The sequence below is a fragment of the Capsicum annuum genome, chromosome 1 (genome assembly GCF_002878395.1).
Source record: "Capsicum annuum cultivar UCD-10X-F1 chromosome 1, UCD10Xv1.1, whole genome shotgun sequence".
Taxonomy (NCBI): Eukaryota; Viridiplantae; Streptophyta; class Magnoliopsida; order Solanales; family Solanaceae; genus Capsicum; species Capsicum annuum.
Window position 1 is genome coordinate 3,790,898 of NC_061111.1, and position 14,869 is coordinate 3,805,766.

The 14,869-nt window shown below is 38.8% G+C and overlaps 1 protein-coding gene across 3 annotated transcripts in view; it reads right to left on the reverse strand.

Moving 5' to 3' along the window:
• The window catches only part of LOC107865127, a 36,593-nt gene that overhangs the window by 3,926 nt on the left and 17,798 nt on the right, over window positions 1–14,869 (reverse strand). Inside the window, exons 8-12 of one of the 3 annotated variants that reach the window (XM_047414648.1) lie at window positions 11,755–12,511; window positions 11,525–11,645; window positions 11,313–11,396; window positions 795–854; window positions 215–300 (exon numbers count right to left, since the gene is read on the reverse strand). In XM_047414648.1, the coding sequence (XP_047270604.1) occupies window positions 12,065–12,511 (447 nt within the window). In that variant the 3' untranslated portion in view covers window positions 215–300; window positions 795–854; window positions 11,313–11,396; window positions 11,525–11,645; window positions 11,755–12,064. Of the gene's footprint in view, window positions 1–214; window positions 301–794; window positions 855–11,312; window positions 11,397–11,524; window positions 11,646–11,754; window positions 12,512–12,790; window positions 12,914–13,734; window positions 13,798–14,869 lie in introns of those variants that run through there. The other 2 variants (XM_047414652.1, XM_047414656.1) reach the window with 2 other exon arrangements.

A 14,869-nucleotide genomic window follows, 5' to 3' on the forward strand; every position in this document is an offset into this window, starting at 1 on the left:
CTCCATTCAGAGATGCAACAAAGACAATGTTCAATCAACTATAAAAAGCTTCAGATGCAACAAGCAATTGCTATCATAGTAAGCAGTTTCCCACCCCGTCAAAAAAAGCAAAATGAACAATAAGAGGGTACAACAAATATCCAAAAAGAAACATCATGATGTATATATGTAGCAAGTCTATCTCAAACCCCAAAGAATAGCTGCAAGGAAAAACCGAGTAACGATCTCCATGCCCAACCTGAAAATTTCCATGAGCCGCACTTTTTTCTCTGCACATCTTTTGCAACGAGCATCAGTCATCTGTGCCACAAACTGATCAGAATTAAGCAACAAGAAACAATATACTTAACCTGTGTTAAGTTTTTGTAACAAGTATTGGTCATCTGTCACACAACATGAATAGAAATGAGCAATTAAGATACGTCAAATTCAAAACTCCTGTCCTATAACATCATCATACCAATTTTCGCCAACTAAAGATGGCCAAATTTCTAGACTCCTCCTTCAAGTTCTCACCATGAACAGATAATTTTCAGAATTCTAGAGGCTCAGTACATTGAAGCTACATGCCTACGTTCAACTTCATCTTAGAAAACAAAATCATGCTCCGCCGAAAGAGAGGATTTTTTACTTGGTTACAAGAAAATATTTCCCTCACATTTAGTGGATCTATACACATATCTAGTAATGAGAAATAAAAGACCAACACTGCCATCAAAGTAGTAAACTAAAGTTTGCCCAGGCTAGTTAAACTAAAACCTGCTTAAGGAACAAAATAATGTTATAGTATAAACCTGTATGGGCTCTGGCTACTCGGGCTCCCTGCTTGCTAATTCTTCTGCCGTTGGAGCTTCCTGAGACAGAAGTGGAAGATAACATCAAACAAAGGAAAGCATAATCTGCTAGCACCAATTTTCCAATTCCACAACAGAAATAAGAAATTAAAGGTTTTCTACTAACACCTGATAATCTCTTCAAATGGCAAATACGTGTCTCAATGAAATTTTTGGGCAAGTTTAAGGGCCCGTATATGTGTTTGGCCATAAAAATTCAGGAGATTTATTTTTAGTTAACTTGGTAAAAATACAAAAGGCACAAAAATTTTAAAAAAAAGACTTCTAACGAAAAATAGAAAATTAGCTCCCGTGTGATAAACATGAAGTTGAATGAGTAGGAATGAAATTTACTCTATAAGTAGGATTTGTAATAAAGGAGAGCATGGTATGGTTGGTACTTGGCACAATATTTGAAATTTCCGTACGATAATTTTGGCATTCGGTTAAAGAAACAATACAAATCTAAATGAACCATCCACCAAAAAGAAACAACAACAACAAATCCAGTGTATTCCCACAAAGTGGAGTCTGGGGTGTACGCAGTCCATACCGCTACCTACGAAGAAGTAGAGAGGTTTCTGAAAGACCCCCGGCTCAAGATAAAGAATAATAAACAAGGAGGATGGATGACACAACGGAAAAATCAGGAATAAGAAATAATAGAAATGAAACTAGAGAAAAAACGAAATATGAGAAATAAAGGCAACACTAAATAAGAAAATAGGAACTAAGAAATAAGAAATAGGCCTCCCACCTAGTAGTAACATACCCTCACATACCAACGACACGTATGTACACAGTCCTAAGGTTACGAACCCGGCTACACAAGATCTCTCCTGACTGCCTGCTACAACCCACACACTCACACTAGCCATCTACCCTTATCCGCGACCTCCACACCTTCCTATCTAGGGTCATGTCCTCACTAAGCTGAAGTTGCTCCATGTCATGCCTAATCACCTCCCTCCAGTATTTCTTCGGCCTACCTCTACTCCTCCTGAAACCATCCAAAGCTAGCCTCACACCTACTAACTGGGGCATCCGCGCCCTTTCTCATCACATGCTCAAACCATCGCAACCTTCCTTCCCGCATCTTGTCCTCCACCAAAGCCACTCTCACCTTCTCCCGACTAACCTAATTCTTAACTCTGTCCCCTCTAGTAAGCCCACACATCCAACGTAACATTCTCATTTGCGCCACCTTCAATATTTGGATGTGGGAGTGCTTGACCGGCTAACACTCCGCTCCATACAACATGGCCAGACGGACTGCCACTTTATAGAATTTGCCTTTAAGCTTAAGGGACACCTTCTTATCACACAACACTCCCGAGGCGAGCCTCCACTTCATCCAACCTGCTCCAATACGTTTAGAGACATCCTAATCAATCTCACCATTTCCCTGAATCGTAGACCCAAGATATTTAAAACTATCCCTCTTACAAACATCCTGGGAGTCCAACCTCACCACCACTTCGTCCTCCTACCTCAAGTCATTGAACTTGCATTCCAAATACTCCGTCTTAGACCTACTCAACCTGAACCCCTTAGACTCAAGGGTTTGCCTCCAAACCTCCAATTTGTCATTCACACCCCCTCGCGTCTCATCAATCAGCACTACATCGTCCGCAAATAACATACACTAAGGCACCTCGCCTTGAATACTCCGCGTCAACACGTCCATCACCAACGTGAATAGGAACGGACTAAGAGTCGATCCCTGATGCAACCCCGTCTCGACTGGAAAATGCTCTGAATCTCCTCCCGCCGTCCTCACCCGGGTCTGCCCTCCATCGTGCATGTCCTTAATAACTCTGATGTACGCTACTGGGACCCCTCTTACCTCCAAGCATCTCCAAACAACTTCCCTTGGGACTTTATCATACGCCATTTCCAGGTCGATGAACACCAAATGTAAATCCCTCTTCCTTTCTCTATACTGCTCCACCAATCTCCTCACCAGGTGGATTGCCTCTGTCGTCGAGCGACCAGGCATAAATCAAAACTGATTCTTCGAAACGGACATGACCCTCCTCAATCTCCGCTCAACCACTCTCTCCCAAATCTTCATAATGTGACTCAACAGCTTAATACCCCTATAGTTGTTGCAACTCTGAATGTCAAGAATATATAAAACACATATTTATATAATGTATAGAAAATGACTCATTCAATTTCTATGTACACTTATATGGTGCTATATATGTTATCTCAGCCATAAAGAACAGGGTCTCATTTGTTATTTCCTTCCCTATAGCTCTTATATCTTTTTGTTATTTTCTTTTTACTTATTATTTTTATAAGGTTCCCTAGTAGCTCTCTTGAAGAATGATAATTATAGATAAGATTATGAAAGGAGGAACTAGAAAAAGGTAGAAGATAGGATCAGATGAAAAATGGTAAAAAAAAAAAAATAACGACAATGTTAGTGTGTACTAAATTACTTAAATATGAGAGGAGGAACAATCAAATTGAATGTGAACCAAATTAAGTTTGAAAAATCAAATACTTCTCAAAGAATCAGTAAAGAATTTATAGATCTAAAGGATGGCACAAATAATAAGTTAATACGACTCACTTCATATTTTTTCCCCTGATCATATAGATGTGTATACAACTCCATACACTTCTGCACGTTCCAATTAAGATATACCCTTTTTCCACTTAAGTGTTACATACTTATCCTCGAATTCATACTCCTCTTCCAGTTTCCCCTTGTTTGAACATATTTTTTTCCCATTATAGCTCTTTATTTTTTGAGCCGGCAACACCCCCTCCACAGATCAAACCACACTTGAACAGCCATTTGTTACTTCATTGCAAGATCGCTTCACAAATATGGCATATGTTTCTTAGCTTATATTAAGAGGCCTGGGTGATGCCTGAGCACACTGCTGACTTCCTAAGCTGTTGGAGTAGAAGGGAAGGAAGCAAGACTCAAAAAAGATTGCCTTTAGTTCCATCCTGCGTGTGGTGGTCAATTTGGAGAGAAAAAAATTTGGATTCTTTGAGAATACTAATACCAACACAATACAAAAGGTTAAAGAAAATTGCATTAATACTTTGTACTTTGGTGTAAAGAAGAGGGTATAGAACAGGTAGAGTAGTAAGTAGATTTCTTAGGGGCCTTGTAATTATGGTACTAGCTTGTAACTTTTCGGAGGTAGCCAGCATACCCTTAAAGCTGAAGCATACAACTTTACAACAACAACAACAGTCTCCGTGTATTCCCACAAAGTGAGGTCTAGGGAGGGTAAGATGTACGCAGTCCATACCACTACCTCCGCAGAAGTAGAGAGGTTGTTTTTGATAGACCCCCGGCTCAAGATAGTGATAGTACACCAAGGCCGTAATGAAACATGAAACAGGATTGTACACTTGTAGCAAACAAAATATGGGATACTGGCAGCATGCAGTAGTAGCTGTAAGCGACGACGAGGACGAAATGCCGATATCGCGTGTAACACACGCCTCTAGCAACGGCGACGGAGATAAAGTGAATCAACGAAAGCGTAAGAAAATGCAAGTCCTCCATATCCAGAGAAAACTTTCAGCCATTCACGTCTTTTTTGAAACGAAGTCATTCATATGCATCTTATTTTCATTATTATTTATGAATTATGCCCAACCTTCTAAAATTCTAGTACACGCTATTAAACATTATTTTTATGCATCCTGCAAAACAACCCCAGTTCATATAACACCACAATAGCAGCACAAATTTGTATACATATGAAAAATCATTAATAAAAGCAATGTTGGGATAACTTATATTGGTATTACTAACACACCCTATTTAGCATTATTATTACACACCCTCCAAACGACCACGATTCATATAACACCAAAATATCAGCAAAAGTCTATATACACGACAAAATCTTAATAAAAAGGATGGACCAAAACCATTAAGACACGTAAATGCAGCCTTACTCCACGTTAACTAAAAACACACACTATGTGCAAGATCCGGGAAAGGGCCCCACCACAAAGGTGTATTGTACGCAGCCTTACCTTGAGTTTCTACCCGAGGTTGTTGCCAAGGCTGAACCCGTGACCTCCTAATCACATGGAGGCAATATTACTGGTTACTCCAACGTTTCTTTTCAAAACATAAATCACCTCACATCTTGGTAGGGGAAACAAAATAATAATGCAAAACTACATAAAATTTCAAAAAAAAATAAAAATATATTCAGCACTCGGCGAACAATTAATAAATGAACTAAATCAAACTAAAATAATATCTAAAATGATAAGAGACGATCAGACCAGCCTACAATTTCTTTAGTTTGTAAAGAATGTTCATTGCAAAATAGCTCAATCCTGGAAATTACATACACCACCCAGTACACCAATTCACAAATTCATGCCATATACTGACAAATTCCATCAAAGAGTCCCGATTGGCATCCAGGGTCATTAGCCAGCTGCAGTACATGTTTTTGGTAATTCTAGACATAAGTTGGACCATGCCTAATTACATGATTGAGTTCTTAAAAGGCTGGAACAAACAGAGGCTTAGTAAGACAAAATTACTACCTTGGTGTACCTCTAATGGTAATATACACTAAAGAGAAATCGGGGCAATTACAAGAGCAAATATTTTATTGTAGCAAGTATAATTCAAAAATTTTAAAGAACTAAGCAAAAGAAAATGTATTATGCCTAAATTATGAAAACCAAAATCAAACTGCAAGGCAGGTTTGTGCAGTCTTCTGCCTAACCTAAATTAGTTTTTTCTCTTGTACGAAGGAAATGAGGCCACCTTCTTCCACATTTCAAGCACCCCCGCCCTTTTTTTTGGCTTATTTTTGGAGCACATTAAATTCCTATGTGTACAGGTGATTATCAACTTCTTTATTTGTAGGAAATCTCCAGCATCTTCGTCATCTTTTTTTGTGTGTGTGCGTAGGCGGGTTGGAGGGGGATGCCTTTTTCACATATCAGAGAAGGAAAAGACAATGTTTTGTAATTAAGCAAGACAGCAATAAGCTTCTTGCAGAGTTAGAAATGGAAGATGCAAGTATTCTGTGAAGAGAGAAGAGAAGAGAAGAAGCTGAGAGAGAAAGAAGATTAGAGATGAGAGAATAAGCTTGTATTCATTGATTAGTTATCATGTACATTGTCCTATATATAGACTAGCTTGTGAGTTGTCTAACTAACTGATCTAGCCGTTAGGCTCCTCTGTAACTAATTCTCAAAACAGTAACAACTGAAAAATGGAAACAAGTCTTCTCTGTTTTCTTTTGAGTCCTTCACCTTCTCTATATCTTCAACACTCCCCCTCAAGCTAGGAAGGTGAAAAAATGTCACAAATTCCTAGCTTGGTATTGAGATGGACTTGTTGAGCTCTTGTCGGTCCTTTAGTCAGCATGTCTGCAGATTGATCTTTAGTTGAAATGTAGTGAGTTCTGATTATTCCTTCAACAATTTTTTCCCTTATGAAGAAGCAATCAATATCAATGTGTTTTGTCCTCTCATGATATATTGGATTAGCTGCTATTTGTAGGGCATACTTGCTATCACTGAACACATCCACAGGTAGCAACACTTCATTCCCAATCTCCTTCGTCAAGCCTAGATCCATATCAGTTCAGTTGTTACTGCTGCAAGACTTCTGAATTCTGCCTCAGCTGAGCTCTTGGATACAGTGGTTTGTTTCTTTGATTTCCAGGACACTACTAAATTCCCAATCTTCACAAAATAACCAGTCACAGACCTTCTAGTTTGAGGGCAGGATGCCCAATCTGCATCACAGTACTATCTGAGTCACTAGACAACAATACACCCTGACCTGGTTGATCTTTAACATACCTCACCACTTTGAGTGCAACTTCCATGTGAGACTTCTTAGGATCTTTAAGGAACTGACCTAGAGTTTGAACACAAAAGGCTATGTCTGGCCTTGTCATAGTTAAGTACAACAACTTGCCAATCAACTTTTGATAAGCTGCTTGGTTTGCTAGTGGATCATCAGTAGTCTGGTTTTGCTTGACATGCTCATCAAACTGTCTAGATGTTAGCTTGGTGTTGTAGTCCATAGGGGTAGCTGCAGGCTTGGCTGCTTCAATCCTAGTTCAGATAGTAACTCCAATGCATATTTTCTCTTATGCATCAATATTCCTTTATCAGATCTTGCAAACACTATTCCAAGGAAATATCTTAACTCACCTAGATCCTTCATCTTGAAGTTTTGATGTAGCATTGTCTTGGTTTCTTCTAGTAGCTTTAGACTGTCTTCAGTGATCAACATGTCATCAACATATACTAGCACAAGAATGATTCCTTCTGTTGTCTTTCTGATATACAAGGATGGATCATATTTGCTCTGAATAAACTGAGATCTTATCAAAACCTCTGATAGTTTGGTGTTCCATTGCCTTGGTGCTTGTTTGAGACTATATAGGGATTTGAGCAGTCTATACTGTATGTTCCCCCTGACTAGCAAATCTCTGAGGTAGATCCATGTACACTTCATCATCTAGATCACCATTTAGGAATGCATTGTAGACATCCATCTGATGAACATACCAGTTTTTTCTAGCTGCAGTAGCAAGTACAGTTCTCATTGTTTTCATCTTCATAACAGGTGAGAATGTTCTTTGTAGTCAATGCCTTCTCTTTGTCCATACCCCTTTGCTACAAGTTGGCTTTAAACCTCTCAACTTCACCTGAGGCTTTATACTTTACCATATATATCCACCTGTAACCAATAACCTTCTTTCCCTTAGGCAAAGGAACAATCTCCCAAGCGTGATTGGAATTCAAGGCTTCTATTTCATTCTTCATTGCTTCCACCCATCTAGGGTCTTTACAGGCCTCTGAGTAGCTTGTAGGTTCAGCAACACATGAGGTTTTCAGGACATAGCTCTTATAGGACTAACAAAGTTTATCATATGACACATGATTAGCAATAGCATGAGGTACCTTCTTTGTGTTTTTTGAGACAGTCATGCGGTTGTTGTTCTAGGTTATTCTTCTTTGATATACTTTGGTTATGGGATATCTAGGAGTAGGTACACTTGGTAGTAGCTGCTCTTACTGGTTAACTGAGTTAGGAATCCCTTGAAATGAGACATTTACAGGAACCTGCAGAGGTGTCATAGCATCACTTGCTAGTAGATATTGTTCTTCCAAAGGAAATATATGGTGGGGTGACTGAGGCTGCTTGTGATCTCCTTAAAAGGAAATATTTCTTCCCTGAATGATACATCTCTACACACAGAGAAGGTGTTAGTAGACATATCATACACTATATATCCCTTTTGAGTGCTAGAATAGCCCATCATAATACATGCCCTTGCTTTAGCCATGAGCTTATCACTTTCATTCAATATTTCGGCATAGCAAAGACATCCCATTACTCTTAGATAATCACAGTTAGGTTGTATACCATATAGCTTCTCATAAGGACTTACAAACTGAATGACTGAACTAGGCAGTCTATTAATGATATATACTAAAGTTAGAACACAATAACCCCAGAACCTTATTGGAATTTCAGCCTGAAACCTAATAGCTTTTGTCACCTCTAGGATATGCCTATGTTTTCTCTCAGCAACACCATTTTGCTAAGGAGAATATGCACATGTAGTTTGATGAATTATGTCATTTTCCTGGAACAATCTTTTACATACTAAGTTGACAAACTCAGTACCATTATCTGTCCCGATTACGTTGCTAGTCTTCTCAAACTGAGTCTTGACATACATAAGAAAATGTTGCAGTTGTATACACACATCAGATTTAAGCTTTAACAGAAATATCCAAGTAAACCTTGAAAAATCATCAACCACTGTTAGAAAATATTTGTTGCCATTCATAGTAGGTACTTTGTAAGGTCCCCACACATCCATATGCACAAGATCAAAACAACATATACTTTTACTGTTGGTAGACAGAAAAGGTAACCTAGCTTGTTTAGCACTAGAAAAGACACTACATTGCTTTATTCTATCTTCTATTACTTGAAATTCTTGAGATATGACTCTTTTCAGCACACTGGTTGATGCATGTCCTGACCTTTGATGCCACAGATCTACTTTAGCCTGAGCTCTTTCAATGGTTGGTTCATGAGATGCTTTAGTTGCTACTTCTACTTCTTTTCTTGAATGATCTACCAGCAGATATAGACCTCCATCAAGCTTACCAATACCCCTCACCTTTCCAGTATAAAGATCCTGGAAAACATGGAAAACATAGAAATCAGAAAAGAAATTTACTGAACAATTCCATTCCTTAGTCACTTGTGATACTGATAGAAGACTACATGTAAACTGTGGGATGTGATAGACATTTGTGATGCTATTTCCTTCTGATAAGCAACTACTTGCCACATGAGTAACCATTGTAGTGTCACCCTTTGGTAGATATACCCTCTTTGGTTTCTTCAACTCTGTAACGCTCTTGTTAAGTAACAACTCTGAGTCCCCAACCATGTGGTGGGTAGCACCAGTATCTATAATCCATTTTTGTGAATCAAAAGAAGCTAAACAAAAAGATATACCTGCACTTGTTACATTTGCAGAGTCACTAGGTGTGTTGACAGAACTGTTCATGTTGATCATTTGCAAGATTTGATCATATTGTTCCTTGGTAAATGCAGTATTGCCCATCTGACTTAATTGTTCCAGCTGATTATCAGCCACTTTAGTAGACCATTTCTGCATAGACTTAGCATGAGAGCACTGACCTGCACACTGATCATAGCCACTTGATGACCCACAGACACATTGTAAGCTGTGTTGGTTCCTTCATGTCTGAACTTCTTCTTGGCCTTATAATCTTGAGGACAGTCAATTATCTTCCAGTAGTTTTCCTTAGTGTGCCCCTTCAATTTGCAGAAATCACACTGCAGATTGAAATTTTTCTTGAACTTTTGATTGTTTCTTCCACCCGGAACATTTCTTTTATACATAGCAATCTCAAGACTTTTAGCATTAACTGCAGGACCCATCCCCAAGATCCCTGCCTGACTTGCTACAGATTTATGACTCTCATCACTTATTATCATTGCATATGCTTGGTTAACATTTGGGAGAGGGGTTATAAGCAAGATTTGACTCCTTGCTTGTGTGTAGGACTCATTCAGACCCATAAGAAACTGAAATAGTTTCAGTTTCTGCAAATGCAGCACAAACTCCTTTGATTTCTCACACTCACACCCACGTGCAGGTACAAGAGCCTCAAATTCTTCTCACAAATCCTTTAGTTTTGAGAAATACACAGACACTGAGGCAGTTCCTTGAGACAATGTGGCTATCTCTTTGTGCAAATTAAAGGTTCTTGCCCCATCAACTTTGTTAAACCTTTCAAATAGCTCATTCCAAACCACACTAGCCACAGATGCATACATAATTCCACCAAGCAACTCTTTAGAAACTGAATTCATAATCCAAGAAAGCACAATTGCATCGAATCTTTCCCAATGACTACTAACTCATTTGAGAACTTATCTTTTAAACATGTTCCATCCACCATGCGCAACTTATTTCTCCCTAATAAAGCTATACGCATGGATCTAAACCAGATTGAGAAGTTCTCAACTCCTGTCAATTGAAAAGAGATGATTTGTATACGACTTACATCAGAAGGGCTGAGAAAGAGAGGATGATTGTAGTCCAACGAACTGGGAGTAACTCTGGAAGCTTCAGCAGCATCAACAGCAACATTTTGATTCACCATTGTTGCAGATTTGTAACCCTTGATTCAAGACTTCTTGATCTTGATTCAATATGCCAGAATCGATCTAGCTCTACTAGTTTTCTAGTGAGTAAAACTCTGATACCATGTAATTAAGCAAGACAACAGTAAGCTTCTTGCAGAGTTAGAAATGGAAGATGCAAGTATACAGTGAAGAGAGAAGAGGAGAGAAGAGAAGAGAAGAGAAGAGAAGAAGCTGAGAGAGAAAGAAGATTAGAGATGAGAGAGTAGGCTTGTATTCATTGATTAGTTATCATGTACATTATCCTATATATAGACTAGCTTGTGAGCTGTCTAACTAACTGCTCTAGCCGTTAGGCTCCTCTATAACTAACTCTCAAAACAGTTACAACTGAAAAATGGAAACAAGTCTTCTCTGATTTCTTTTGAGTCCTTCACCTTCTCTATATCTTCAACATGTTTAATTCACAAAAAAAAAAATCGAAGGGCAAATAAAATTTTCCTTTACTGTGTGTTTACTTAGGAAAATGCTCAACCGTATTTTTATTTTCAAAATCAGCTTCACTATATCCACAGCTGAACAATAATTACATTTCATGAACTCCAAACAAACCAATTGAGGTTACACCAGGTGAATTCAAGAAGAACAAGTCGATAGGTTCAACAAATCAAGAGCTAACCAATTCAGAAATCAACAGAATATATACACACAAACTACTATGTCAAACATTTAAGACTATCTGCGTACAAAGTCAATAAACAAAAATCAATCCTCAAATTAAGTAAAAAGTAAATTCCCTGGACCCATACCTTTAGCTCATTCTGGGACATGTTCAGTATCTGAGAGGGATCCAACGCCCCTTTCAGAAGACGGCGTGCTAAGAGTGAGGCGTTCTGGCAATAAATTTACAACATAGAAAAACTGGAACATTAGAAGGTAAATAGATACCTACATCGAAAATTAGAAGAAAATTAAATAAACTCCATGCTCATCCCCCAATCCCCTTAAAAAAGGTACTCACCTTAAGATTGAATGTTAACTGCCTCATCTTCTGATTGTACTTCTGAAAATCAGATGAGAGGGCCTTTCTCTAGAGAGAAGACAGCAGGGACAACACTGTCTAGCCATCAGAACACATCACCCTGAAAATAATCCAACAGAAGAAACATTTCAAGGAAAATCCACCCGTACAATAGCAACTATACAAAAATTCTGTCAATCATCAAAATCATTGAAAAGAAGAATTCTTACGTCAGCACTGTTGTCTAGAGACTCATTCACGTGTTTTGCAGAATCTGTGTTACCAGTAAGATCAGCAGCATCTGAGCCCCTTTTTTCTTTACCATCATTTAGTACATTATCCACAGGATTGCAGAAATACTGAATTCATTGCAGCAATTTTTCCAGCCATTTGTCACGCTGTGTTTCACCTGTTAGGACTTTGAAGTTTGAAAGGATGAAGAAGTATTCTGATGCATTATTGGCAAAACTGCCTGGAGTTTCTGCTATAGGCTGACCAATCTAGATGGTGCTTAATCGTCTCTGGTGACATCCAAAGACATCATGCTCTTTTCCTCAAAAGTCGACTCTCCAACTGGTCTTCTTGACTAACAGGAGCTGCAGAATTATCCTCAGTTTCAAGGTCAGGAAGATGCCCAACTCGTGCTATAGTCTTCTGAACAAGCAGATCAATCTCATGCTGTTTGGTATCTTCATAGTCCTCATCTGTTAACTTGAAAAGCATCCTCTGTTCAGCGTCATATACCTTCTGAACAAAATTACCAGGATGCTCTTTCCTTTTTGGAATCTGCTTGTTTAACGGTACAAAGTGCACCACACACTTTTGCATGACCGACTCCGCCGGGATCTCATCCCGGTGAAAACTAAAGAACAATTCCCTCGCGTCTCTTGTTTGCCAATTTCCACCATCTCTTTTTATTGCCTCCTCAGGTCGGTAAAACCACTGTCCTGTGACCATCATGCTGCCATCCTTGGTCTGAGAAATATCCTATCAGGAGAAAATCTAACTGAGAGTTTGAAAAAGAGATTAAAAGCAATCAGCCACACCACAATTAACAGCCAGAGAATCACGCATCACCAATAATTTCATGCCAAAGATAGAACACCAGTTCAGGAAGCTGCAGAAAGAAACCAAAAAAGAGGGGGGGGTCGTCGACTCTCCGAGAAACAGATCTCAACAGAGACTTATGACATGTTGTTTCCCTCTAGTCCTAAACAACCGGCTAATCTAAGGAAAAAAAAACTCCTCCTAAAACACAGAGATTACCTGCATGTCCCCATGTCTAAATTTACAATAGATTTGATCGAAGGTGGGGGGTACATAAAACACAAATGTGGCATTGCTGCATGTCTTCCTCTTCCACTTCCACATCAGTTCCTCTTCTACTTCCTACCAATCAAAGGAAATACACCTTATAGAAACTAAACCTCCTCTTTTTCGCCCAACTTTTAAGGCAGATTCTATAAATGGAAGTGAAGGAAAATATTAACTTTTTCCAGACTAGTTGTTATTGTTTGTCCGCTCTTTCCTTCTTAGGCTACAATTTAATGTTTTGCTTCTGTTTTCTCCCCTGCCCTTTTGTAATCCAAACTGAGGAAGTTTAATTCACATTTTCAGTAGCAGCACCAAAGAAAAAATATTCTCTGGTGGTGCAATAGAAAAGGCAAACTCGCAATTAAGATTCATGTCGAATTGAGTTAATTTCGCAGTAGAAAGGGAAAGAGGGCAGCCTGGTGCACAAGAGCTCCCGCTATGCACGGGGTCCGGGGAAGGGACGAGCCACAAAGGTCTACTGAACGCAGCCTTGCCTTACATTTTTGTAAGAGGCCGTTTCCACAGTTTCAACCCGTAACCTCCTGGTCACATGGCAACAACTTTACCAGTTACTCCGAGGCCCCCTTAAAAAATAAAAGAGAAGAAAAAGAGGCAGCCCTGTGGAAAGGAAAACTACCTAATACATAAGCTTCAGAATAAGCTCAGATTGTGCATTATATCTGATTACCAAAAAATAAATCTTTTTTCTGGTTAACAGTGGTGTTAGGCCAACTTGTGCTGCCCACCAAAGCACAAGTATGTGGAAAGTAATCACCTAATGTTTTCTGTATCTATTGGAATTGAACCCTGGTGTCCAATGTTTACACCCACTTCATGCCATACCCTTGGGTGCAAGTACCAAAAAAGTTATGCATCTTCCAGGGAAAAGGAATTACCTTGATAATTGCCACATAAGGCTTCTAATTTTTTGCTTCTGGAACCAAGAGCACAAGATCCTCCTGTATAAGAAACAAATTAGTAATAAGAGAGACGCCATAGGTCAACAGAACCAATACCACTTACGAAAATTACAAGCCAATGCAATTACAACATTGCTTATTGCTAGTCAAGGGAGAACGAACAACCAAATGAAAATTCCATGAAAGAAAACCAATGGAGTTGATATTGATTCACAAAATCCCCTTCCTCTCTCATACCAACATCCAAGCCCACTAAACCAAGCCTCTTGCACTGTAATCATACTTCTACGAGAAAAGATACCAATCAGATTTACATTTATCCAACTCCTTACGATGAGTACAACTATATCAAACATACTCAAAATAAAAAATAAAAAATCTAATGTTGACTTTTTATATTGTTAACTAGCCAAATATGTGGAGATTCACTATCACATTGGTCACGCATGGATACCTTCCAACTCCCACTAGCAACAACAAATATTAGATAACTCTGTCCACCAAGGACCCGATCTGCCAAAGCTATCACAGACAGAAAGAATCACCTAGTGTTTTTTTCTTTCAACTAGGATTTGAACCTTAGACTTTAGGTTCTCAACCCACTTAATTGACCAATAGACCACACACCTTTGGATTCCAAAAGAAAACTTTTTTTCACAATTCAAAGGCATCACATTTTCAATACGAAGTACAAACCGATGTCTAATCACATTTCAAACCCAAATTAAGCTACAGTACACTAAAAAGAGCAATAATTTTCCAAAAACATCAATCAATTCAATTTATACAAAAGCATTTTTCGATAAACATAAATCAAATAAACAAAAAACTCACAAGTTCATAGCGATTTCCGTCATGTTGAAACGACTCATAAAAACTTTTCCTCCCTCTTCCTCTTCCAATAACCCTAATAACCTCACCAATCGGCTTCGCATGATCTTCCTACTCTTCCGTCGCTTCTTCAACCCGATCTAACTCCACTTTTGCTTCCTCCATCTTCTTCACTCTCTCCTCCTCCTTCTGCATTGTTTTCGGCGGTTTTTCCTTTTCTTCTTCGTCGAGTTTCATTTTCTTACGTTCCCGTTGAATCGCTTTCTCTTCTCTGCCGTCG